The sequence below is a fragment of the Sceloporus occidentalis genome, unplaced genomic scaffold, assembly GCF_023333645.1.
Source record: "Sceloporus occidentalis isolate IW3139 unplaced genomic scaffold, rSceOcc1.0.p SCAF_271, whole genome shotgun sequence".
In the NCBI taxonomy this organism is placed as follows: Eukaryota; Metazoa; Chordata; class Lepidosauria; order Squamata; family Phrynosomatidae; genus Sceloporus; species Sceloporus occidentalis.
In genome coordinates, this window is record NW_028317251.1 from 105,642 (window position 1) to 133,500 (window position 27,859).

General features: G+C 45.5%; 2 protein-coding genes across 2 annotated transcripts; one reads left to right on the top strand and one right to left on the bottom strand.

Annotated features, from left to right (window-relative positions):
- The first annotated feature begins 747 nt into the window (after positions 1 to 747).
- LOC149275656 (uncharacterized) lies at positions 748 to 9,628 on the top strand. Its single transcript, XM_089504444.1, has 8 exons — positions 748 to 897; positions 2,773 to 2,845; positions 3,472 to 3,654; positions 3,748 to 4,137; positions 4,262 to 4,399; positions 4,599 to 4,720; positions 4,923 to 5,093; positions 9,371 to 9,628. Exons 1-8 carry the CDS (start codon positions 748 to 750, stop codon positions 9,626 to 9,628), a joined length of 1,485 nt encoding a protein of 494 aa, XP_089360570.1.
- Positions 9,629 to 9,976: 348 nt separating this feature from the next.
- Positions 9,977 to 12,555, bottom strand: LOC149275657 (HAUS augmin-like complex subunit 5). Its single transcript, XM_089504445.1, has 9 exons — positions 12,458 to 12,555; positions 12,321 to 12,383; positions 11,365 to 11,389; positions 11,086 to 11,218; positions 10,818 to 10,965; positions 10,645 to 10,723; positions 10,483 to 10,562; positions 10,332 to 10,389; positions 9,977 to 10,174 (listed from the first exon to the last, which is right to left on the bottom strand). Exons 1-9 carry the CDS (start codon positions 12,553 to 12,555, stop codon positions 9,977 to 9,979), a joined length of 882 nt encoding a protein of 293 aa, XP_089360571.1.
- Between the last annotated feature and the right edge of the window lie 15,304 nt (positions 12,556 to 27,859).

The window sequence follows — 27,859 nt, forward strand, 5'->3', positions numbered from 1 at the left end:
ACGGCCCCCTCGTTCAGACTCCAGGGTGGGGTGGTCTGCAGCGGCTTTATCTCCCCGGCCAGGGACAGTGATCAGCATTTTCTTATCTTTACTAATTGGTTCTTCATGATTTTTGGAGGATAGCAGCCTCTGTTCTTGGCGGGTGATCATCACATCTGCCCAGCTTCACTTCTTACGAGCCAGATTTCCAATCATTGTCCAACCATCGTACGTTTTCTGTTTTTTTGGTAACAAAAAATCAGAATTTGGTGAATTTAGTAGAACCCAGTGTCTAACTAGTCCGATAAACCCCTGGGCCACAGAGCTTTTAATTAAACCGGGGAGGTTCTCTTCAACAGCATCACTGGACATGGATCCCCCCCAACTCATCACATCGTTCTAAGTGCTTCTACATATACACTGCTGCAAAGACCCCTTAATCAGTCGTCGGTCTCGTCTTAGATTCAGGAGCTGTATGTCTATCCCATGCATGTTTAATCCGCCTCACTGTATTACCCTCTACCACCTCCGCTGGGAGGCTGTTCCACTTCTCTACCACCCCCTCAGTAAAGGTAAACTTCCTTCCATTCCATCTGTCTAGTTTTAGGATCACATGATATATGTTACAGAAACGTTGAACGTTGAAGGGTCTGCAGACTATCGAAACAGAAGTGGACTGCGCTAATGGGGGCCGACATGGAGAAGTCCCCAAAGGCCGCCGTGTGACCCTGTCTGTGTTCCATGGTTACTCTAATAGACCACTGGCGAATGACGTACCCCGATACAGATTCACTTAATAGGCGGATTCTGAACAATCCAGAGAACCGGGTCACTGGGGCAAACTGGTGGAACTGGAGCATTGATTTCCATGGCCCCATCATATTCCGCTCCTTTACAGCGGATTGGACCGTTCCCATGGTGATAAGACCACTTACGCATTCGGCATTAGGTTTTATTGGAATTTATTTATATTATTTAAAAAAAAAATCTATAGAAAAAAATAAACGGAATATCAAGAAGCCGCTGTATATTATTATTATTATTATTATTATTATTATTAATTAATTAAAACTCTGTGCGTGTTTTGTGCTTGCCTAATATATTATTTAATATTCTACATTTATTTAATATACAGAGAGAGAGAGAGAATGGGATATTAAAGTTAAATTAGTATAAAATAATATATTTTATATGCTCTACGACTATAAATAATTTTTAATTTGATTTTAAAAGTTAGCTTTAATTCACTTTATTTTCTGTGAATGTTGCTGTTATTATATGGAGATATTTTTTTGGTCTGAAGTCTGAATTTGGCAGTTTATTTGTGAATATTTGTAACTGTTGTAAAGTTTTGAAACATTTCTGTGTGTAATAATATTTAGAGATATTAATCATAATAAATCATTTAAGTGATTATTGGGGTTAAATACAGACCCTGCCCCATCTGATACATTTCTGATTGTATATTTTTAGTTATATATATATATATATTTAATGAGTAGTTGAGCATGGCTGTCAGGAACCCTTCATCCCCCCCCTGAGTGATGGATTTTAGGCAGTTGCCCTCCCCCTCCCCTGGTGGGTGTCAGGCTGCCATCTGACCCCCCTGATAAGGTAACTTAAGGTGACTGGAGTCTGCAGTAGTGATTTACCCCCCTTTGTGACGTCACGGAAACTCTCCCCCCCCCTGGAGAAATCAGGGAGAGTGGAAACGTCACAGCCCAGGCAACCAATGGCAGGGGTTCTCTGGGTATATAAGGAGCAGGATGCAGGGGACAGGAGGATGTGGATGTCTTGAGACCCAGGACATTTCAAAGGCTCTGCTAGAGAATCAGACAGCATCACTGGACACATTGTATCTACTGAGAACCAGCAGAGGTGAGTGAACTCAAATACCCCAAATACCCCTCTGCCCTGAGCCCCCATACCCCACCTAACCCCTCTGCCCTGAGCCCCCAATACTGCACCTAACCCCTCTGCCCTGAGCCCCCATACCCCACCTAACCCCTCTTCCCTGAGCCCCCATACCCCACCTAACCCCTCTGCCCTGAGCCCCCATACCCCACCTAAACCCTCTGCCCTGAGCCCCCATACCCCACCTAACTCCTCTGCCCTGAGCCCCCAATACCCCACCTAACCCCTCTGTCCAGAGCCCCCAATACCCCACCTATTGCTCCCACCCCTGATCCCCCAATACCCAACCTACTGCCCTCTGCCCTGAACCCCTTATACACCACACAGACCCCCATATCCCACTCATTAGCACCCCCAGCTTCCCAATCAGACCCTTTACTCCCCAATTAACTCAGAATTGTCTCCAGGACATCCCATTCTCAACCCCCCCCCAAAAAAAAAACCCCTGTGTGTTCCCCCAAAACCCTTGCTTTAAAAAAAACCTCTCCAGTATCCCAGCTTTTCCTAAACAGACCCCAACCTTCTAATAGACATAATAATAATAATAGTAGTAATAATAATAGTAATAATAATAATAATAATAATAATAATAGTAGTAATAATAATAGTAGTAATAATAATAATAATAATAATAGTAGTAATAATAATAGTAGTAATAATAATAATAATAATAGTAATAATAATAATAATAATAGTAGTAATAATAATAATAATAATAATAATAGTAGTAATATTAATAATAAAAGTAATAATAATGATACATCATGGGGCAGTTGGCAGGTATGGGGCACGTGGTTTAGTCAGGGGGGTGTGAGGAATGTCCCCGCTGTACGGAATATACGGGGGGGGTAAACGATCTCTCCGTCTCTCTCTCTGCAGATGGACCTGAGTAGGTTTTATTGCCCGGAGCTCGCACTGCAGGAGGTCCCCAGCATGGATGCCGGGGTATCAGGTAAGCCCCTCCTAAACACAACAAACACATGGGGGGGTCATTAAAAATAATCAACCCCCCCAGCCACGCAGAGCGGGCTACACAGCCTTATCTCATTTTTTCTTTTAATAAAGTGATTTTTGGGTTCACAGAGAAAATTCAATGTTTTCTACAAACAATTAAATTCACTAAAGTTTTTTTTTTTGTTTCAAATGTGATAAAAACTGTAAATTCCAAGGATTTTACCCGCTGAGCTAATGCCGGCTGCTTCTGGGTGGTTTTTTTTTTACATTTTCTTTACGGAAGGCAAATTCAGTGATTATTATTTTTGGAATTTTTTGGAATTTAAGGTTTTTCAGACAATATTTTTTAGGCTGAGATTAGATGATAAATAGAAATGTGATTTGTTACTGATTTCTGATCACTGTATATATATATAATTAGAGCTAGCAGCGGTACTTAACGCGTTTCAGTTAACAGTATAACGCGACGTACAATAAGTGCTTTGCATAGAGAGGGTGGTAGATAAGTGGACCAGCCTCCCAGAAGAAGTGGCCAGATACAGTGCAACGGGCAGAAGACGAGGGTGAGGGGCGCGTTGGTCCCCCGCGCAGGAGCAAAGTTGAGTAACAGCTCTTTTCTTGCAGATCTCAGGTATGGGGAGTCCTACCTGCAGGACTTGGACAGAAACGGTCTTCAGTTCAGTGCCGGAAAGGGAGCGTTCCCTTCCTCGGACGGTCTGGGGGCCGCGGTATGTCAGGACAGCGCACCCCTCTCCTCCGATGCCTCCCCAGAGCAGTCTCTGTATTACTGGGGTCACTACAACTCAGGTAGGGAGCTTGGCCCGTAATCCGTAGAGAGGTCGCTGGAGGTCTGTCTGGATCCAGGTGGTTACAGTCGTTCGCTTTTGTTTTTTTTCCCAGGACCCATCTCAGTCGCGAATCCCGGAGACCTCGGCCCTTCGGACGAGTTCCTCCCAACGTTTCAGACCCTCCTGCCGTCACTGGCAGAAGATCGTCCTCCGCACCCGGAGATGTTGGGTGAGCTGGCGCAGCCCGGCGAGTCTCTGTACTTCTACCAGCATGACGCTCCATCGGACGCCTTCTCCCAGAGCTCGGGAGCCGGCACGGTCGGCGACCAAAGCTTCTCTTGGGCAGCGGATGGATGGCAGAGCTGGGACGAGCCCACCTGGCTGAGCTGCAACTCTTACTCAAGCTCCATTCACCAGTCCCCCGACATGGGCAGAACCCAACCTGACATGCAGGCGACGGCCGGCAACCACAGCCCGCTGATGAACAGAGTCCCTCAAACAGGTAGGAACGGGCAAGAGGGGTCAGCCTGGGGCAGGAGGCCTTCTATCCGGGGCACGGTTCTCCATGATGCACGCGGGGCGCGTCGGGTCAGTCAGCAGAGTGACGTTTCTCGTTACGTTCCCAGGTTTCGCTGTTAATAATCCCGGCTTCCAACAATCCTCCGGCCTGCCTGGACCCCACTGCGGGGCCGATAAAGAGAACTACCCCCCAACCTACAACCAGAGAGTCGCCTGCGCTAAGGACAGTAAACCCCCTCCGTCAAGTAAGTGATTTGTATTATTTATACCAAACCAGCCAATTCTTCTCACCTCGGGGCCATAAATCTTTAACGGGGTATCGGTCAACGGTATTCTAGAAGACCCCACCAGAAACGAGGCGTCTCTGCGTAGTTAAAGAGACGCCCGAAACGCGTTGGCACCCGGCCTGGGTATTGACTCCTTTTGCTTGTCTTTTGCTTGCAGGCGGATCCGGTCCGATTCAGCTGTGGCAGTTCCTCTTAGAGCTTTTACAAGACTCCACGTGTCAGAAGCTGATCAGCTGGACCGGGAACGGCTGGGAATTCAAACTCTCCGACCCCAACGAGGTACGGCAGGCGCTTCAATCTCTTCCGCTCCGTAGCTAATCTCTCGATTCCGGGGCTTCTAGCGACGCTCTAGAATTTCCGGATCGGAACATATAACTAACGCTCTAGAACGCGGGACCGGCGTCGGTGGTCCATGGGAATTTCGGGTGAAAAAATCTGGTTTTTATGTACATTAAGCTCACGGGCCGACTGCTTTTCTCAGGTGGCCAGACGGTGGGGGAGGAGGAAGAACAAGCCGAGGATGAACTACGAGAAGCTGAGCCGAGGACTCCGATATTATTACCACAAGAACATCATCCACAAGACGGGGGGGCAGCGCTACGTCTACCGCTTCGTGTGCGACCTGCAGGACATGCTCTCCCGGCCGTCACAAGCGGAGCCCAAGAGCCACAACCAAAGGCCCAAAAACCCGTAGAGGACCAAAGACTTCCCTGATAACGGCGGCAGCAGCACGGGGTCCGGGCCCCTGGGGGACTTCTTGAACTGTGAGCGCCCCCCCCCCCCCCCCGGGGCTCAGGGCCGGTTCTAAGGGCATTTGCTCTACATGGAGGGGGTGAGACCCCAAAGCCAAGCACTGGGTAACGGACCCTGGAAAAGCACTGATAGGTTGGTAACGATGCACCTCTGACCTCTTACCCCCTCGCCCAGCGCATTTGGCCCCCTTTTTTCAGGTACATTCCCTTCCCTCGGCCCTTCGCGTTCTCATGTAAATACACAGATGTCGGTCTTATATTTTGTATTTTCTTATTAATAAAACGGATTTAAATATATCTTGGCTTTGTGTCGGTGCTTTGGCGTTTCATAGGATCGTAGAACGCAAGCGAACAGCAAATAACCAAAGTGTGGCTCGTTTTATTTCCGCGTAGAATTTGCGATAAGGGACCAAAAAACGGATCCAGCCTTGGACACCCCTCAATCCTCCACGAGGCAGGAGGTAAACATGTCAAAAACGAACAGAGCCAAAGGGGGCTCTTTTAACAGGCAATAGTTATGACATCAGAGGGCGGTATATGAGTGGAACAGCCTCCAGGCAGCGGTGGTAGAGGGTAATACAGCGAGGGTATTAAACATGCGTGGGATAGACATACGGCTCCTGAATCTAAGACGAGACCAGCGACTGATTAAGGACTGAGTCTTTAGGGGCAGATTAGATGGATCCGGTGGGTCTGATCTGCCGTCAGTCTACATGTAATCTGATTGGACGATCTGGTCGCCGTACCTACGGGGGGGGGGGGCTATTTCAGCCGTAAATCAGAGATATCATGAAGTCTGGAAGAACGGAGTTAATGAGAGTTTTGCGAGGAGTCAGCAGATGGGGGCAGCCGGCAGAGATCTTTGGCCCTCTCGTGCCGATCGCTATCACAAACCTCTTCAAGGCAGCGGCTTCCAACGAAGAAGGGGGAGATAAGCTTTCGTAGACCCCTCTCCTAGAGCGCTGACAACAGAAGGGGCAAATCAGAGACATTATCGCGGGGGGGGGGGGGGGTAGAGAAGCTTCAGGACCAAGATGGAGTCTAGAAAAAAAAAAAAAGGGGGTTTTAAAACAAAATCCTTTTTATTTACCAAAGCAGACCAAGAATTCTCCTCTCGTCCAATGAGAACCCCCGGGGGAAAAAGTTACAACTGCCCCTTACCACCCCCCCCCCCCCCAAAAAAATATCTACGCTTTACTTTATCTTTCACTTTAATATCGACCGGTAAACCGAGACTAACCAAATCTATATTTTTCCCTGAAGAAAAGGTATATCCGCAACATACAAACTTTCTAGAGCTGCTATGGCAACATTATTCAAGCCAATGGCAGCCTATAACCCCCCCCCTGCAGTCTATAATCGCGCAGACCTCTTCTTATCGGACTCGTACACCCCTAACTCCGACTATAAAACGGCAAAGTTTGGCTGTTAAGGGCCGTATTCACTAAGCAAACCGCCGTGCTGCTGCGAAGCGCAGAGCACATTAAAGGCTTCCTGTGGGTTTCGCAGAAATGTATTTTTAGAGCGATACGAGAGATCTTGGCACCTCTTGTAGGTAAAACGAACGCGATCTAATCTGAGGTCTGCATGCGCCGTGTCCCCCGTCTCTGCCACCAAAGTCACGCTAATAAAAAAAGAGCAGAACAATGAAGCGGTGGTTTAGAGGGGAGGCGATTCGGGAAAAGGATGGCTGAGGATGATGAAGGCGCAGGGACAGAATCGTACAAAGTTTTTTTATATCAGTTAGCGATCTCGTAATATCGTTTCTGCGGTCGGTTGTTCAGAACGCTGCAAACGCGGGGGCGATAAATGGAAGGCGTTCTCCCTGGGCGACCTAAAGAGCATTCATCTCGTAAATACAGAATAAAACAGGCGGCTTCTAGTCCTAAAACGGCCCTTCTGGTTTATTAACGACACCTGGAGATGGAAACGTTCATTTCAAGACTCTTGGCCCCGGCTCGGCCCTTAACCAAGTGCTGTTGGCTCAGGGGCTGAGAAAGTGTCTTGGTTGGAGTAAAGGACACGTAGGTTCCATCCATGATCATAACCGATGCCCCCAACTCTACCTTCTCATACCCCCCTGACCCCCCGGAGAATGCGAAACCTGAACCCCCCCGAGCATCAAATACATTTACAGACAAGACATAAATACCAAAAAAAGACCACTTTATTTCATATAGTTTGCTGAGGACGCGGCAGACGCCCAATCCTTCCCAACGCGGACAGGGATGAGATCTCTCGCGCTTCATAATATAAGGTTAGCCAAAAACAAGCAGGGGATGTAAGGGGTTAATCATTTCCTCGCATGAGATAAAAAAAGAAGAAAAAAAAAAAAGTGATAATTGGTCATGTACATTATACCCGCGGGGGGGGGGGGGGGGTTTAGACCAGAATTAAACGCCTGAAGATTCCCAGACACGCCTCGGACCCCGCCAAGGGCCACCGTGTCACCAGGACGTCAAGTCTTCAATCTTGATTAAAAAAGACCTCATGCGGCTCGCACACAATGTAACTTCAGTTCCGCCACCTACTGGAGAGAATGAGGAGTGCAGACAGGATCTGCCTCCCGACATTGGCTCCTGGGCAGCCCACGAAAGGTTTCCTCGCGCCCGAAGAGCCTCATCTTCGCCCGGCGGCCGCTCTCTGCAGCGCTGTGGCTGCCACGGTCCATCTGTCGCGCCATTGCTGTAGGGTCAGACCCCCTCGCTGCTCCCACGGAAGACACCGCTGTGCCGGCTGCTCCCACCTGCGCAGGAAAAGAGAGAGTTGGGGGGGGGGGGTCAGGTTCGGCATTTAAAAAAAGGAGGCCGGGTGCCGAGCCGAGCGAGGGGATCCGGCACTCACCAGTCCGAGACGGTGGCCTGGACCTCCCTGCCGTATTCCTGACTCTTCTCACACTGCTGAATCAGGTGTTGGAGTTTGGGCACCAGACGCTCCGTTTGCTCGGCGTAGTGTTCAGAGAGTAGTCTCAGCAGAGCTGGTGGGGAGAAGAGAGAAAGATCAGGGGGGCAATAAAAACGTGGGCTAACGGAAGCCTCCCGAGGCTTACCCTCCGTGTCGGGATTCTGTTTCTCGCGCAGTTTGCGCTGTAAGCTGTGCACCGCCTGGTTGCGGCTGGTAAGTTGGGCGCGCAGGAAAAACAGATGCTTCTTCAGATCGGCGACGTGACCGAGGATGCACTCGGGGGCCTGCGAGACACAGAACGTGCGGCGGTAACGGGGGGGGTATCTCAAACTATGGTGCAACCAAGGAGCTTTAAACACTAGAGCTCGAACAGCACCCTCCAATGTGCCCCTTGGCGCTCAAACAACTCCAACGAATAGACTGCGAGATGCCGGGGGGGGGGGGGCAACTTACCTTATAAATAGAGACACCCAAGCTCTCGTAAAGCCCCTTGAAGGTGTTGTAGTAGGGGCTGTTTACATGTGACAGCCGGTTAATGGACAATTCATGCGCGGGAACGTGGTTCACGCTGTAAAGACACACAGATTCACGGTTGATAACACGGACGCGGCCATCTAAAATCCAACCGGTAAAGCCGTACGAGGAGCCCTAAACACCAGAGAGGTTTTATATTCTCACGACCCAACGGCTCACGGGGCTGCCGGTGGAAGCGCTCACCCGTCGGCACACACTTTCTGCAGCGCCGGCAGGAAGATCGCCGAGAAGTGTTTGACTTCTTTCTGGATGGAGTCCTGCAGCCTCTGGGATTCCTGAATAACCTCTTGGGGCCGAGGGAGCAGCTTCTCCTGGATATAAGTCTGGGCCTTTTCAGAAGACAGGACAAAAAGGGGGGCTTATTATTAAATAAATCTTAAAATCAGTCGGGCACTTTGCCCAAAAAGCGATATTCAAGAGGACTTCTGCTAGGGCCGTGGCCCCCTACGTTACCTCCGCGCGACTTCGCTGTATTTGGGCTTTGGAGGCAGAGTTTCCTTTGATCAGAATCTGGATCTGGTTTTGTTTTTTCTCCTGGAGGAAACGAGAAGTTGGACAGAAACGAGTTACGTCCGAGGGTCTCATCGAGGGCGAGTAAACGCGGCGTCCCCCCGGGCCGTGCGCGACTGACCAGGAGATGGCAGGAGTCCTGGATGTTTTGCTGCTGCTGCCGGAGGAGCTTCACTCCCTGCATCTTCTCGGCGGCCTCGTCCTGAAGAGCCCTGCACTCCAGCAGAAGGCCGTCCCGGCACCCGCGCAAAAGCACCGCGCGCAGCTCCGCGTCAAACGCCGCCCTGGGAGAGATCCCAAGAAAAGAAGCCTTAAGGGGAAAAAAAAAGTTTCCCGCTACAGCCCCAAAACCGCCGCTGGTAAGTTACCCGGCCAGGGACATAAAACAACCCCCTGCCTCCTCCGCGTACCTGGTGAGCGCCGTCAGCTCGTTCCCGTCAGAAAGCGTTTTGTGCGTCTCCTGTATTATACTCGCCAGGCGCTCTGACAGCTCTTCCACTCGATGCTGAACGAGATGCAGTTGAGAGGAGACCTTAACCGAGTCTCCCCACCCTTCCTGCGGAGCAAAAAAAATATATAATCGGCTGTCAATTAGAAAAAAAAGAACTATAACCGGCCCGGGTGGACCAGGAACGAAGAGACGGATCCTCACCTGAAGGAGGCGCTTGAAGGAGGGCAACTTCTCCGAGCGATCCGGCTGCACACCCTCAGAGACAGATCTGAGACAGAGAGGCCGGTCAAAAACGTGCAAAAATATACTAAATATTACATGAAAACCTCAGAAAGGATCAGCGACAACGTCAACAGGGGGGGGGGGCACCCTGTCCCAGGGAGGTCACCTGCTCGGCTTGAAGGTCTCGGAGGGATCCGGTTCCTCTTGGTTACTGTAAGAGGTTTCCGAGACGTTGCGGGACAGCTCGGCCCGGTCGGAGGCAAACGACGACTGAAGATGTCGCAGCTCCTCCGTGGTTTCTAGGGCAAGGCGTTGGAGCGCAGACAGAATGTGATTGGGGGCATAAGACGACCAGATTTTCTGGAAAAGAGCAGGTAAAGAGGTCCGTCGTCAACGCATCGCTTTCCTTTCTGAAGGTTGGTTGAACTCTACCGCTAAGAGACCGCTCGATGTCTGCTTGGGCTTAGAACCCCTGCTGGGGCGTTAAGAGGAGTACGATCTGGAACGGCACGCGTACCTCTGAAACGCTCATCCACTGCTGGTGCGAAAGGGACCGCGCGTCTCCGCTGCTCACTCTGACGGGAGGAGGAAACAGGAAAAATTGCTTTGGCCAGAGTCAGCAGAAAAACGAGAGAGTCGCGCAACAGAGTTAGACGGTGGAGACTCACGGTACGGAGCCCGTCAGCGAATCGTCGTGAAGAGACTGCAGAAACTCGTAGCGCATCTGGCACACGTCCCGGACATCTCTCTGGAACAGAGATCAGAAACCATCAGCACCCGGGCCTGCCGCGGCAAAACCACACGATATAAACGATAAAGGATTCTGATACCAGGACTTCGGGCTCGGGGTACGTGGCGGTGATTACGCCGGAATCCACGGTGCCAAACGCCACGTCTCTCTGCGACAGCCTGCAGCGCCAACGCAAGAAAAGAAGTGTTACTCGAAGGAGACGCCGTCCCGAAGAAGACGGCGTCTGCGACGGAAAGCGGCCGTAGTCCTCACCGGTTGACGTCTCGCAGCTGCTGGCAGCGGAACTGTATCCGGACGGTGCTCTCGCACAGCGCCTCGCACTCCGTCTCCCGCTTCTTCTTAAAAGCCTGCAGTAACAGAGAGCGGCGGCAGAAATCCTGCGAGCGCTCGTTGTTCAAATCTAAAGCGGTAAGAGAGGAACGACAACAACAACAAAAAAAAAAAGAAACAACAGTCTCAGATGCGGAATCTCATTAACAGAGCGTTACAGGTCCCCGCCGCGACCGCTGGGGGGTCTCACCGCGGCTGACTATCTCCCGCTCCGCGTTGTGGATTTGCTCCTGCAGATACTGTACTTCAGAGCGCAGGTCGAGGATCTCGCGGCACAGCTGCTTCCTGCGTTGCTGTTCCTCCTCCTCGGCGGTCCGCTGGGCCTAGTGGAAGAAACGGGGTCTCTGAGTTACGGGGGGGGGGGGGGGATAGCCCCACTGGGTTTCTAGCTCTCCCGGATCCGACGTACGAAACCCGTGTAATCAGAGAACATGGCAGCGACACTCCTCTAGGGCCCGCGCTCACTCACCTCTGAGTGCTGGAGCTGTTGGTACCTGGAGTCAGAGTTAAGGAAAGACAGATCCCCTATCTCTGCGCCTTTGGGGCAAACTCGGTTTAAAAAAAATCTGTTTTCTGATGCCGGATATGGAGTGACAAACCGGGTTTATTCAGAGCCATTTGGAAGGTGTGTAGTCATGAGCGGGGAGAAAAAAAAAATAAAAAAAAATGTATACATCTTAAAATAAAATGTAACCCCCCCCCCCAAAATATATATATATAATAAAAATCATAATTATATTATAATATATTCTCAATATAATAAATGATTTCATGTAATTATATTCGTATTGTATTCATAATAATAATGTTATTCTTTATATATTATTATTCTTAATGTAATAAATTAATATCATTAATTATTCTTAATGTAATTATTTTAATACATTGTTAATATTTTATTATTCTGAAAGCAATGATATTCTTATTCTAAATATATTATTCTTAATATAATATTTTATTATTCTTAATGTAATAATATTAGTGTTCTTATAATAATAGTTAATATTATTATTATTAAATAAATCCTCTGTACACCCCAATAGAGATTAATAACCCGCGGAAGAGAACAGGGATGAGTTCCCACGCGGAGGGAACGCCGCCGTGGCTTCAGAAAGGATACCACAAGAGATTTCCTTCTATATTCCGCACGGTCCTAAAAAGAAAAATTATAATAAAATTATTAAAAAAAAAACCCAAAATATTTCCCTGGAAACAAAATGATAAATTTTACGTCACAATCCTATTCTTATACTTTTTATAATACTGTTTTTTTCCCCCTCCTCTCCAATCCTGCCATAAGGCTACTGCTAAACCATGTTACGAGAGGACTTCTGATCAGGAAGGGTGGTAGGTAAGTGGAACAGCTTCCCAGTATAGGTGGTAGAGGCTAATACAGGGAGGGAGTTTAGGAAGCCGTGCGCTCACCTCTGATTGTACACGTGACGGATTACGTACTTCCAGATGTCGGCGCACTGGCCGATGAAGAGTCTGATACAAAAAGCAAACAGTTAGTGTTGTGTGGCGCCCCCTGCTGCTCCCTCGCTGCCCTGCACCCGGCTCACCGCTGTAGGATGTCTTCACTGGGGGCCTTCTGTGGCGTCAGTCCCATTTCCTCCACCACCCACCGGCGCAGGTCCTGAGCCAGGCTCCTGCGGTCCATATTTCCGTCCCTTCCAGAAAGCGGCGCGCAACCTCTGTTAAAGAATAATAACCCCGCCGGCGGGGTTAAATGTTAACCTTTTCAGTGCCGGAGAGGAGCCGAACGCAGGGTTAAAAACAAAACCAGAGCACAGAAGGGGTGAACGCGGATTCTCCCCCCCATTAATACCCCGAACACGTAAACGTTAAAGAACTTTTAAACAGTTAAAAACCAATCGACGTCTCGCTACTTCGGATCCATTCTTTCATTCACACTTACAAGTTTAACCCTTTCTTAGTGGCCTCTACTGCATTTAATACACTCCTGCCCCCCTGGGCATCACCCCACACTCTTGCTCTCCTGCCCCCTGGGCATCGCCCGGCACTCTTGCTCTCCTGCCCCCTGGGCATCGCCCGGCACTCTCGCTCTATTGCCCCCTGGGCATCGCCCGGCACTCTCGCTCTATTGCCCCCTGGGCATCGCCCGGCACTCTCGCTCTATTGGCCCCTGGGCATCGCCCGGCACTCTCGCTCTAGTGCCCCCTGGGCATCGCCCGGCACTCTCGCTCTAGTGCCCCCTGGGCATCGCCCCGCAGTCTGCTTATCTTATTTCGACAAACACACATTTGCTGAAATGAGGTCAGGCTGCGTAACCCGGCCTGCACCGGCTTTCATCAATCAGCTCTCTATACATATAATTAACGAGATGCCGGAGCATGAAAGAGCCACGGGCGGCCCCCAGGGGCCGGTGACACGGACAGCGACCCTTAATGGGTCACAAAGAGCTTCTTAACTTTCCACTTAAGGAGAGAAAGTTTCCCCTGTTTAGGTAATCAGATATTGAAGGGGGTATCGTGACCGCTCCGGATCACAAAGAGTTAATGCAGCTCACTATAACCATCTAGTTTACTAAAACCAAATGTTAACCCTTCACGCTGCCTGTTAACGAGCCGCCGCTATCAATTATTCACCCCTCCTGTTAATGATTTGTCGCCATTAACCCTTTACGTCTACTGCAGAATTGTCACTAGTAGCCCTTTGTCTCCTACGAATGTGCTGACACTATTAACCTCTTCAGTCCTCCTTTACTGTGACACTATTAACCCCTTGTGTCCCCTTAACACACTGTCACTATTAACCCTTTCTGTGTCCTGTTTACATGCTGTCCCTATTAACCCTGTGTCCTGTTTACATGCTGTCCCTATTAACCCTTTCTGTGTCCTGTTTACATGCTGTCCCTATTAACCCTTTCTGTGTCCTGTTTACATGCTGTCACTATTAACCCTTTCTGTGTCCTGTTTACATGCTGCAACTATTAACCCTTTCTGTGTCCTGTTTACATACTGTCACTATTAACCCTTTCTGTGTCCTGTTTACATGCTGTCACTATTAACCCTTTATGTCTCCTGTTAAGGAGCTCTTCCCATTAACCCTTCATGCGTCCTGTGTCATTAACACATATCCCCTATAAGTGAGCTGCCAAAGTCAACCCTTCACTCCTCTCTGTTATTATGCCGCTATCAACCCTCTGCCTGGCAGGCACTGCATGTCTCCTCCGGCTGTCACATTAATAGGATTAAGGAGGTTATCTCCGGCTCCCTCTCATTAAATTACCCTCCCTCTGGAGCGTCTCTCCCTTACCTAATACCCCGTTCTCGCCGGCTGTTTGATTCTTCCCGCCCCAGTCGCGCTTTTTGGACGTAACACCCCTTATCACTGCGCCGCTGACGCGCAGTACCGCACAGCAGCCACACGGGGGCTTCCACAGTGTGAGGCAGAGCTGAACTACAACTCCCGGCGTCCACCGCGGCTTCCTCTAGGGATTCCGAGAGCTGAATTCGGCCATCTTGTGGCTGGCAAAGGAAGCGACAGCTCCGTTCTGTATTCGTCCATTATCTATTTCTTTCTGCGTGATTTCTAATTAGAAATAATTATTCCTTATAAAAGGGGGGGGGGGATTATTATTCCCCTTAATAATTAAGATCTAATTCATTTGCAGAAAGTGGATACAGTTATCTTTATTATATTGTATTGGATGACCGTACATTTTATTTATAGAGAGCCAGCAGATTCTGTGGCGCGTAAAGAGGGTATTTTGGGGACATTCTAAGGTTAGAGATCCGGAGATAGGGTAAGGTAGGCTGTTGGTCACGCCCAGACCCCGCCTCTACCCCACCTACCGACGAAGGTGCTCCGATAACGCGTTAGGACGCAGCGGTGAAGGAGGAGAAGACGACGACCCTGATCACCATCAGATTTCGGAGCCCTTTTGTTTTAGGGGTGTGGTTAGAGGCATGGCTGGGGCGGGGCTTTACTCAGACTTTTTGTGCCCTAATACTGGGTTTTTTTTAAAACCGTTTCCTGCTGTTTCTGTACTCATTATCGGGGCTTTTAGGCTGTGATACCCTCATACCCAGTAAACCCTAGAAAAGAGGGGCATCAGGGGAGGAGAGAGGGGCATCAGGAGACGAGAGAGGGGCATCAGGGATTTGGGGATCAATGAAGGACGTGGCCAAATTGAACAGGGGCCGAAAACAGGATGGGAATCACCACCGGCCATTTTAAGTAGTTGCGACCCCCCCCTTCGCCCCGTTCACATAATTTGTTGATGTCATAGTGTTGCTCACATATGACATCACTGACGGATCACTTCTTGGACCGCAGTCTTGGAATGGGTGAGGACTGCGGTTGCTGCCGGTAAGTGCGCGAGAGTTCATTGTTTTTTTCACCTTCCCCGGCTCTTCTTGCCTTATGGCTCCCATCTCTCCTTGGAGACTTCAGTGGCCCTCCTTCAGGTTAACGTCTGGGAGGGACGTGGAGGAAAATCCCTTCCCGGGAGCGCCTGCTCAGAAGATCTTGGGGTCCGGCTTACCACCAGACGGATTGGGCTAAGTTCTGGATGTTATGTTTAGATCTGAAAACTAACTGTCCCCGCGTTTATAGTTACTTCATAACCCGGCTGTCTAATCCGGCTCTCATAGACATGTCTCTCCGAAGAATAAACCCAACAAGTGGCCCCAAAAATGTGGTGAACTTTGAATTACTAATTACCCCAACCCAAACAGCTAAGGGGTATCCACTGAGCATCCCTATGTCATTATGTGCCATGCTGACTTAGATTTGGTTCATAATCCCCTTGGGAAATTTTATTTCAAATCACATGGTTATATGACCAATAATACAGGTTACACGTACTGTATATATATATATATATCTGTATATATAAATACGGGTTCCATTATTGCAAGAACTTTCACTATTCCTGCAGAAACTTGTAATAAATGAAGGTAAATACAATGGCGAAAATTATTCCCAATATCAGAGCTACCACATTCAGGATCAGAGTTAGGCGGGAATGTCTGGCAGCCGTTGGTATATCGTTCAACAGAACGGCGTCTCGGGTCTAAAACAGAGAAGAATATGTAATAAAGAATATACAGGATAAAAAAGTTTAACGAAAAATATTATATATTATATACTCTCCGGTCGTATAACTAATCCCGTCCTTATAACCCGTTATATCCTGTATATTCCTCATATTATATATTATATACTCTCCGGCCGTATAACTAATCCCATCCTTATAACCTGTTATATCCCTGTATATTCCTCATATTGTATATATTATATACTCTCCGGCCGTATAACTAATCCCGTCCTTATAACTCGTTATATCCTGTATATTCCTCATATTATATATTATATAATCTCCAGCCGTATAACTAATCCCGTCCTTATAACCCGTTATATCCCTGTATATTCCTCATATTATATATTATATACTCTCCGGCCGTATAACTAATCCCGTCCTTATAACCCGTTATATCCTGTATATTCCTCATATTATATATTATATACTCTCCGGCCGTATAACTAATCCCGTCCTTATAACCCGTTATATCCTGTATATTCCTCATATTATATATTATATACTCTCCCCCCGTATAACTAATCCCGTCCTTATAACCCGTTATATCCCTGTATATTCCTCATATTATATATTCCATACTCTCCGGCCGTATAACTAATCCCTTCCTTATAACCCGTTATATCCTGTATATTCCTCATATCATATATTATATACTCTCCGGCCGTATAACTAATCCCGTCCTTATAACCCGTTATATCCCTGTATATTCCTCATATTATATATTATATACTCTCCGGCCGTATAACTAATCCCGTCCTTATAACCCGTTATATCCCTGTATATTCCTCATATTATATATTATATACTCTCCGGCCGTATAACTAATCCCGTCCTTATAACCCGTTATATCCCTGTATATTCCTCATATTATATACTCTCCGGCCGTATAACTAATCCCGTCCTTATAACCCGTTATATCCCTGTATATTCCTCATATTATATATTATATACTCTCCGGCCGTATAACTAATCCCGTCCTTATAACCCATTATATCCCTGTATATTCCTCATATTATATATTATATACTCTCCGGCCGTATAACTAATCCCGTCCTTATAACCCATTATATCCCTGTATATTCCTCATATTATATATTATATACTCTCCGGCCGTATAACTAATCCGTTCTTATAACTCGTTATATCCTGTATATTCCTCATATTATATATTATATACTCTCCGGCCGTATAACTAATCCTGTCCTTATAACCCGTTATATCCTGTATATTCCTCATATTATATATTATATACTCTCCGGCCGTATAACTAATCCTGTCCTTATAACCCGTTATATCCTGTATATTCCTCATATTATATGTATTATATACTCTCCGGCCGTATAATTAATCCCGTTCTTATAACCCGTTATATCCTGTATATTCCTCATATTATATATTATATACTCTCCCCCGTATAACTAATCCCGTCCTTATAACCCGTTATATCCCTGTATATTCCTCATATTATATATTATATACTCTCCGGCCGTATAACTAATCCCGTCCTTATAACCCATTATATCCTGTATATTCCTCATATTATATATTATATACTCTCCGACCGTATAACTAATCCCGTCCTTATAACCCGTTATATCCTGTATATTCCTCATATTATATATTATATACTCTCCGGCCGTATAACTAATCCTGTCCTTATAACCCGTTATATCCTGTATATTCCTCATATTATATGTATTATATACTCTCCGGCCGTATAACTAATCCCGTCCTTATAACCTGTTATATCCTGTATATTCCTCATATTATATATTATATACTCTCCCCCGTATAACTAATCCCGTCCTTATAACCCGTTATATCCCTGTATATTCCTCATATTATATATTATATACTCTCCGGCCGTATAACTAATCCCGTCCTTATAACCCGTTATATCCCTGTATATTCCTCATATTATATATTATATACTCTCCCCCGTATAACTAATCCCGTCCTTATAACCCGTTATATCCCTGTATATTCCTCATATTATATATTATATACTCTCCGGCCGTATAACTAATCCCGTCCTTATAACCCGTTATATCCCTGTATATTCCTCATATTATATATTATATACTTTCCGGCCGTATAGCCTGTATATTACTAATTCTGTATATGTATTGCATGCCGTCACCTCCCTCCGTTGCATGATTGATTATTTTACGGTGGGCGATGCCCGTTACCTTGCGAGAATATATAATTGCAGCAATCCCAAGAGGAAAGCAGCAGCAGAGCAGGTTCACGATGGAAAACCAGAAATAATCGCGTGTCTTCTGCTGAGTTTGGGCATTTCCAAATGCGAAGCCTGCATTCTGGTTTGACCGTTCTTCTGGCATCTTTCTGTCTCCCTCGCTTTCCGAGACAAGCACTGGGGCACTGGCTGTGGAACGAAGTCACAACTCTTCTTATCACGTTATGCTTTATATGAGGGGCCAGTTTGGGCCACTCCCTCCTGAAATTTTTGCAATAAATTAAGTCTTTTTATGAATAGTCTTATTGTCGGGGACCATTTCTGCATCTGCCAGGAAAACAATATCTCCATTTTATTGGCAACATATTTTAGGATGGATGGCTCTCTTGTGAATTACGGGATATGTGGCTTCGAGGAGATTTAGAGATCTAAATTTCCCACATTTGACCATTCTTTACAGCAAATAAACCAACTTATCTGTGTTTAAACATTTGTTTATTAAACAAATAGTGAGAATACCATGGGAGCAGCCAGCTTCTTGTTCTCGGGATCTGCATGATTATTCCTCCCCATTAAATGATTTCTCCCCAGTATTTGTTAGTGACCTATTTTCTCCTGGTCCCTGCAAAGTTGGTTGGGCAAAACCCAATATAGTAGTCTAGAAAACCCCCACTAATATCCAATTTAATTATGATAATTTAGATGTTTGAGGAGAACAATTGGGCCCTTCATGTGTTGGGGAGTTAGCGGGATCTCTGACTGTCTCAAACAATTGTCCGTCTCATTAAACCTCCGAAGAGGAAATCCAAAGAGTTTTCCAACTTGGAACAAGCCTCCAAACGTCAACGATTTGACCTCTTGTTCTAAAACGATTTAGAATCCTGCAAAAAGAGCTTGAAAAAATAACTTTTTAAAATGCTAAATATGCCAAACGAGTCCAACTCGTAGTTACCTTGAGTGGTCGAGAACTGTCCTCGGGAGAAGGGGACTGGGGGGGGCGGCAAGTGGGATTACGGTACCAAAGGATTTCCAACCAAAACCACCTCCGCGGGGGCAAAGCTCAGCCAAAACGGCCAGATTTGATCCTATAAACGCCGCAACGCTCGTGAAGCCAAGGATAAAAGGCTTTCTTTCCACTGGAGTTTCCACTGGACGGAAAGTACATTTACTGATATGGATGAAAGTTCTCGCCCTGGTCTCTCAGGAGTCACCATAGTTTGTGGTTAACAAGGGTCTCCGCCAAACCCCCCCCCCGCCTTCGTAATGACGACTGCCCTAGTAGTACTATAAGAATTCCAAGTATTCACGTTCAGCTCGCCCTTTTTCTCTTCTTCTTGACGGCCTTCACACAAACTTGGAGTTCAAGTATCTGGAGGAATCCGGATTTTAACCAGATGTCCTTGGTTGCCCCCTTCTCCTAAATCAGTAACACAATGTCATGTATTCACAGCCCGTACTTGCGAGCGTAATTGAGACATTTAAGACAAAGCGCCATTGAATTGGATCCAATAAGAATAAAGTGGGGGCCTTTAAATGCTCTTCTTATTCCTATTTTGGAAAATAATTAATCAAGGATCCGTGTGAAAAGAAGGCAAGCTCCTGTTCACCCCTCTGAAGTCAGAAGCCATATGCCTACCCCATGCATGTTTAAAATCCTTTACTGTATTGGTCATGGCTACTTCTGCTGGGAGGCTGTTCTAGTTAATCCAGAAGGCTCCCAACCCATATGTGATGCTCATTGATATCTCGATACATTGATGTGCTGAGATATTCCATTCATCCACTAGGTGGCTGGAGCTCTCCCTTAACTTTAAGGAGTGGATGAGGGGGGAGTCAAGGAGAGAGAAGCAGAACACAGACTAAGAGGGCTTTGTAGAAATCATCTTTATTTAAAGCAATCAGTGAGATTTTCCCATAAGCCGCCGATACATACTCTATGTACATTTTTATTATCATACAGTTCTATGAAAACACAGATTGGATTCAGACTAAAGGATTTCAGTTATCTGAACGATTTCGTTCGTCGCTTTCGTTCGATTTCGTCGATTTCATTCGTCGCGGCAAGATAAATAAGTCTAGATAAAGATGGGGGGATAGGACTGATGTTAAGGCAACAGGGTCCTACATGACAAAGTGGATTCCTAAAGTAATATTCGTGAGGGTTACGACCTCCATGTGCTTCGGAATGTGGTTAAGTTAATCGATACATTAAGTTCCATATATACATACATACTCAATGGATAATGTTTGGCCATGCAGTCCCTCAAAGGTCCAGTGACAACTGACACGGAATCACGGTTTTAGTTCCTACAGAGAATGGTACTTTTGTAATTGATTTGTATCTCAAATTAAAATGATGGACATCAGAAGACCCCAAGGTTCTTTGCTGATCCACTTCCAGTATCATCGATAGTGGACTTCATCGAGGAGACCACACCAGAAAGGACACCTTCTGTTCTCCAGATACTTGTCATAACAAGAACTTTAAGACCCAACCTATCATCAGTTTAATTTGCATCTAAAGACGGCTTCTAAATCCTACATTCTATCAACGTAATATTTTTATGAATTTTAGTGGTTCTAACTTTATGTTCATGAAGATTATTTTTAATTATTCTTTCTTATCTGCGGGTCTATAGCTGCCTATATTTTTATACTAAAAATATTAAAGCTTTTTTGTACATATTTTATATATGGGTAACAGGATCGCTAAAAATACCCAATAGTACTTGCGTTTTTTTGACCTTTTTAGTGGATTATTTTCCGATTCTCTAAACTCAAAAAGATGTATTTAAAAACAAATACAGATTCCGTTCCAGTTTACGGCACAATCTAGAGTGCTACTTCGTAGGCACGTGAGTCTCTTCTTGTATCTACAGTGGAGGCTTCACCAGCTTAATGTCTGTTTAAACATGGACTTTTCTGCCGATTCCCGTCCAAAATCTTCTCGTTCTTGTCAGGCATCAATTCCTGAGATGTTTACCACCTGACTTTTGTCAGCAGATCCTTTCCTAAACAAGAAATGAGAATAAAGCATAAGAGTAGAGATGGGATGAGTTTTGAGGGGATTAGAAGAGGGTCTTGATTTTCAGGAGGACACTTACTTGGACTCGGTCTCCTCGAGCTTCACTCTAGGAATGGACTTTTTTAATAAGTTGGTGCAGATGTACATGAGGAAGCCACGACGTTTGGTTCGATAGCAGGTCAGGTCAACGGCCAACAGTACAGCCAGCAATAGGACTAGAAGAATACCGGCGATCACTCCCACTCCCAGTTGCTGGGGTTCTGGATCTGAAAAATAAGAGATCAGAGACAAGTCTATTAATCCATGGAGTGTGAAGACCTTACTACTCCATCTATCTCCAGGCAGCTCAGAGAAGAGACAATATATTTAGGTTTTAATGGATGTGTCACGATCCCGGCCGGAGTGCGTTGCAAGGGGACTCGCAGCGTCACACTCCTGTTCGGAGTGCATCCCCCGAGTACCCACGAGTGGCGGGTACTCGATACTTACCCCTCCCGGGACGATCCAGTGACGCTGTGTCCTCATACGCGGCGGTTCACAAGAATGAACCGCCGCACAGTGATGGACACCCACGGCACTACAGGCCACGCCCCCCTTCCGATCCCATACCCCCGTGGAGGAGAAGCAACGTCCATTGGACGTCGTCACGGTTGGGGGTGGGATCTAGAAGGGCGGCTAGTTTAAAAACTGAGCACTGATACCTGTTCAGTGCTCAGTTGTTCTTACAACTAAGCTGTATGCTTACCTGTTGCTGGTATCCTATGTTGATTCATGTTGATTCCTGTTGCTGACCATACCCTGCTTTTGACCAAGTTGACCACTCTGCTCCTGACCCGGATTGCCTCACCACTCTCTGCCTGATACCCGGTACTGACCTTGGCTTGCCTATTGACCACGTTGACCTTTCTGCTCCTGACCCGGATTGCCTGTTTATTCTCTGCCTTAGTACTGGACTATACCTAGTGTTGCGCTGTGCTAGCAACTCTGCTCCTGCCTAGGAGGCATCCATACCAGATTGGGTCCGATAAGAGACTGATTCATTGTATCCTGCAAACGTAACAGGATGCTTCAAAAACAAACTCAGCATCAACAGACTTGGTATACTAGGGGCGGACATCATCAGGACATCCCAGATTACTTCTTACGGAGAAGCTCAGTTTTCATATGTTTTATAAATGTTGAGTGTTGTTGGCTTTCAGCTTTGGTACCCAAAAGATTGTCATAAATTACCTACTTCTCAACTGCTACTTCAAGTAAATATGTTTTAAAGTAACTGTTCCTGGTAAAATATGCTCTTGCTAAAGATTATATTATTCTGAGATTATAACTCTAACTCACCGAATAAAGGGCTATGGTACAAATGTTTGCAGAGTAAACCATGACTTACTGAGAACTTCGAGGACCAATGTAGCGCAGTTCTCTCCAAAGCTATTTGTTGCATTGCACGTATATTCCCCTTCATCTGATTTTTCCAGGTCCAGAATCGACAACTCTCGCCCGTTGGAACTCAGAATATACTTCTCTCCGTCGTGTTGGAGAAGTTCTGATCCCCTGAAAATACCAAAATGAGCAATGAGACTCGCAAAGGGTTTGGACTAAACTCTGTTCCCAAAACATTACTATCTTTTATCTATCTAACAGGTTACATTTGAAACAGCAGCCATTGTATTTTTCACCAGTAACGTTCTTTGATTTGTGTGCTCAGCCAGTCTCAAAATGTAATCTACATTGATACCTCTGCCAGGTGACTGTGGGCTTCGGATTTCCAGTAACGAGACAGGTCAGAGAGGTATTGGATTTGATGGTAGCGTTCGTATTATAAGTCTCAAATTGCACAATTGGAGCAGCTGGAAGGGGACATGAAGACACATTTAGATCCTCTGTATTGTTAGTGTAACAATACAGAGGAGCAAAACCAAAAGGCTTATTAATTGTATACTGCAGAAGACATATTTCACATTATGTGTCACTGCAGGCAAGGGAGATGACCCTCAAAATGTTACCGGGCACCTCTACTGAATCCCAGCTATACCATCAAAGTATCTTTGACTATCTTCGGGAACCTCTGCTTTGATTATAACGTAACTCACCATTCACGATGACAGATACATTCTTCATGTCCACCTCATCTCTCTTCTCGATGGATGCTTTGCAGGTGTAGGTCCCAGCATCGGACAGTTGGATGTTCTTTATCTCCAGAGTTCCATCAAGTCTGATGGATAAACCAACTGGAAACAAAAATGGTTGACAAATCTAAATATATGAGGGGTCTAAGAAATCTACATCTGTCAATGACATCCGGAGTGATTTAAGCTCGATATAAAAGCCCCTGACACTAACCTTGAGAAGAAGGCAGTGCTCGTCCATCACGAAGCCAGGATACTTTCGGTGCGGGTATTCCATCGGCCGAACACCGGAGCTCTGCCGTGGTGCCGGCTGTAAATTCTTTAACTGTTTCGAAGTTTCCTACAATTTTTGGCTTTTCTGTAGCAAAGAAAAGTGTTACATTTAATAAAATGATCTAAAACCTTTTTAATCATTCTCTTTCCAAATCATATTGTGATATCTACATTGAAATGGGGTATGGGGATTAACAAAGGGGGCTTTCTGAAACTAGGTCCTCTATGTTTGGGACCATTTCACTTTTTTCTCTCTAGAAGATGTTTCTTTCAGATACATGGATCGTGAAACAGAATGAGCCCGTATCTGTGTGTCAGGGTTCTAATTTAGAACATTATACATCCGAAAGGAAATAAGGAGATCAAGGATTCTATCTCTCAAAGGAGTTTGCTAATCTCAAGTCTCAGCCTTTACTCATGGTCTGTGAAACTTCCTCTGTAGAGAACAAGTAATGTATCACTTTTAACAACTCACTTATAACAGTAAGCATGATTTCCTTCTCAATAGTTTCATCGGATTCAAAGGTTGCTTGACACTTGATAAGCTGGTCAGACTCCATTCCCAATTTTATTACGCTCAGGCCCATGGTGGTTTCATCTAAAGTCTTCAGCTGATACCTTCCTGGCTCATCTTCAATTTCCTCATCATCTGACGTAAGCCATTTCAGAGTCGCGTCACTAGAAACTGCGGGTTTATATATATAACATTTTGGGATTGATAGATGGACAATTGTAAAGAATGTTAGCTTATATTGGGATCAAGTTACAACTTTTTTTTTTATAATTTAATAGATAAAATTATATTATAGTTTTAATAGATAATAATAATGAAAAAATAAAATAAATAAATGCAAAAAAAATATAAAAATTATATATATATATAATATTTTTAAGAAATTAAAAAGTCTTGAAGAAGTAGATCGGAGAAGTCTAAAAAGATTGGAATTTGTCTGAAACATACCTTTGCATATAAAGTATTTGCTTTCTCCTAAGTATATCTCTCCATTGGATGGAATGATTTCCATTTTTGGCTTTGCACAATTCACTAGATATAACAAAAAAAGAAATACAATACAAATTAAATAAAAAAAGAAAAATATCCAAAAAATTTCAAGCATCAACACTTTTTCCTGATGCTTTTCTAAGTACCAGAGCATCGTCTGTCTCGTTCTCTGGTGCTATTCTGATCTTTTTGTATACTTGGCCATGTTCCTGGGATTGGAGCCAAAGTATCCGCTCTCTGGAGGCATAAATTGTATTAATTGTCCTCCCGTTGCTGAGTTTTGTCATAATCGGTGGATGCTAAGCTTGCTGCTACTCTTCCAGAATAAAAAATCTCTTCCGAGACATTCCGAGAGAAACGAGAACATTCTTTTATAAACTATTTAATTTTAATATCAACTCTTCTTATCTTAAAGGAACACCGTAAATGGAATTAGTGAATTATAACAGGACATCTCGTTTAAAATTCATCTTTATAAAAGATTTCACACACTTTTTCATTTTCAATTTAAGGTATTTTAGTTTTTCAGGAGAAAAAACAACAAGAAACTCATTTTTGGGGCAACTTTTTAAGAGTAGACTAGGTCATTCCAGAGGCATAAGGGTTAAGTTATTAAAATATTTTTTTTAAATCGTGATTGAAATAATCTTAAAATGACTCTTGATTTTTTTTAATTAATTTTTTTAGCAAAAAGCATTTTGAGATATACAAAAGTGGATTTGTGGGGGGTTTTTGTGCTTTTCCTGCAAAAGTTTTAAGAAAAACATTTTCGGATTATTGGGATTGACAAGCAAAAATCTGTATAAAACAATTTGATGAACCGTTGATCGGAAAAATGAAAAGGCAAAAATAACCCAATTTGTGTGAACAAGTGTAAGCTTTTCGGAAGAAAAGGAGATTATTTTGGTAACTCTAGCTCGGTGGAATTCCTAGGTTTAGGAATAGAATTTGGGGGATTTTTTGTAGATTGCAGAGTAAAAACTCATCGTAATCATGCCTAGTAAAGCAAGCCACGTAATTTGTATTTTCTCTGGTCCCCTTTATGTCGGTAGTCTATGCAGTTGTGTGTGTGCCGGTGGAGATGGGATGAAGCTCACCTGAAGCCATCAGAAGCGTGCAGAGGAGCACCGAGAAGGTCTGTGCTCCCATCGTGTCCATTGAGTGCATCTCCAGCAGGTCCCTGTCAGTGGTTGGATAGCATCTCACCCCCTATGGGATTTATACCCTGTTGTTCTCGACCCTGCCCTCTTGCCCCTCAGCCCCCTCCTCACCCCACCTCACGTCCATCTCTCTGCTCACCTCACTACCATGTCATCTCAGAGTCTGCGAGGCGCCAGCTGCCGGGGATGGGGACTCCTGAGACCAGGGGTAAACTGGTGGGGGGGGGGACAGAAGGAAAAGGGGGGTGGGAGAGACGTGTGTCTGTCCCGATGAGGAAGGAAAGGGAATTTACACATAGGTCTGACTTCAAAAAAAGAAGAAAAAAAAAAAACTCTTTAGCAATGAGCGTATTACTAAGTCTAAGCTTTGTGTTTTTTTAACCCTTGAGTGTCACCGGGTTCATCCGCAAGACGAATAAGAGTGAATAAGAGAATCGGATCATGCAATATGGAAGGAGGGGGGGAGGAGGGGAATTCAGTTTCTCTCTTTAGTTATAAAAAAATAGCATTATTTATAAAATTATTATATTGTTGCTTAATAAAAATGTGGTGTCTTGCGCCGAATTTCAATTCCTGCCAACATATTTATTGGTTTGTGTCTAACCGTATTATGTATATTAACATATACTAACATACACTACGGAATGTGCTGGCGATATATAAATACAATGTAACTGTAATGTAACATGCATGTATTCCATATTGCCCAAAGCATCGCATTTCGAGCCATAGTGGCCGGCAGCAGCTAAAGACGTCGGTTGCATCAGTAGAACAGAAGGTTTGGCTCCGTTATGTGATCTCATCATATCCAGATCCAGCTACAGTATTTGTTGCTCTGAACATGTATGTAATCCGTGCTCACATACGTGTGTTTGCGTTATGGGTCAAGAAAAGTCGAAATAGCCAACTTTTCTATTTTAATTGCCCCAGTCGTGTGATAAATAAGAGCCTGTCCCGGGCAGTAAATAATTTCAGTAGATGTCATAGGCGCCAACTTCAAAAGATCTACTTATGCACCACGAAGCCTGTGGGGGAGACCTAGGACTCGGAGGTCCCCTACATGGTAAAAGCCTATCGGGATCGTCGTGATTCATGTGCCGACGCCATCTGAAACAGTAACAGAGGCGCCCATTACGTTTTTATCCCATCAGACTGGCACAGGTCACTCAGACCTACCCCTAGGGTCATGTCCTTTAACTCTTTACAGCCATTAATCCCACCTGTAGAACATCTGTGGTTTGGTTACAAAGTATTCATTGGAGGTTAATACAGCGGGATAGGGGATTTAAACACGCATGGGATAGAAATACGGCTCCTGAATCTAAGACGAGACCAACGACTGATTAAGGTCTGAGTCTTTACAGCGGGAGAAACGGGCGACTAGACGGGGGCCGAATGGGGCCGATGTGCCGGCAGATTGTAGGCTTCTCTGAGCTCTTCAGGTCACAGCTGACGTGTCTTCGTCTGGCTGTTAATGACGTTGTGACGCTAGTTTTCACTTTTCAAGCTCTTTGATGCTTCGCCGTTAACCCCGATCATTGTTTTAAGGCATTTTTGCTCTTTCTTGGTTTGTTCCTTAATTGCTTCTTTTTTTCGCGGTTTCCTGCTGCCTCTCACTTGATCTTTCAGCGCTCGGCTCTGATAAGGGCCCTTTAAAAAGCCTCGGCCCGGATGCGCTCTGCATCAAGGATGGAGTATCAACGTTTATTTGACGCGGTCGGCCCGTCCAGTGTCGTGCGGAGAAAGTCGTTGCCAAAGCGACCAATTACAGATGAGCAAGCCGTATGTCGCCTTCCCGTAAAATAATTCACTATACGTTTAAATCGTACTCCTCACCTGACCATAAAATAATGCATCAGCCCGCGTTATATGTGGATTCTGCTTAAGGAAGACATTGACCTGCTGGAGAGAACTCAAAGGAGGACAACTAAAATGATCAGGAAAACTTAACTCAATATGTCCGGCTTGGAGGAGAGAAGAGAGAGAGGGGATGGGAGAGACACATGGGAGAAAGAAAAAAGAGGGCATGGGAGAGAGAGAGGGGATGGAGAGAGAGAGATCAAGGAGAGAATAAAAAGAGGAGATAGAGGAGAAAAGGGATGGGAGAGAGAG

Coding starts and splice junctions, on each gene's coding strand:
- LOC149275656 (XM_089504444.1), top strand. CDS start 748: ATGACGTACCCCGATACAGATTCACTTAATAGGCGGATTCTGAACAAT. Junction 2,846..3,471: donor CATGGATGCCGGGGTATCAG/GTAAGCCCCTCC, acceptor CTTTTCTTGCAG/ATCTCAGGTATGGGGAGTCC. Junction 4,400..4,598: donor CAGTAAACCCCCTCCGTCAA/GTAAGTGATTTG, acceptor TTTTGCTTGCAG/GCGGATCCGGTCCGATTCAG.
- LOC149275657 (XM_089504445.1), bottom strand. CDS start 12,555: ATGGACCGCAGGAGCCTGGCTCAGGACCTGCGCCGGTGGGTGGTGGAG. Junction 11,390..12,320: donor CGTCACGTGTACAATCAGAG/GTGAGCGCACGG, acceptor CTCTGACTCCAG/GTACCAACAGCTCCAGCACT. Junction 10,563..10,644: donor ACCCCGAGCCCGAAGTCCTG/GTATCAGAATCC, acceptor TCTCTGTTCCAG/AGAGATGTCCGGGACGTGTG.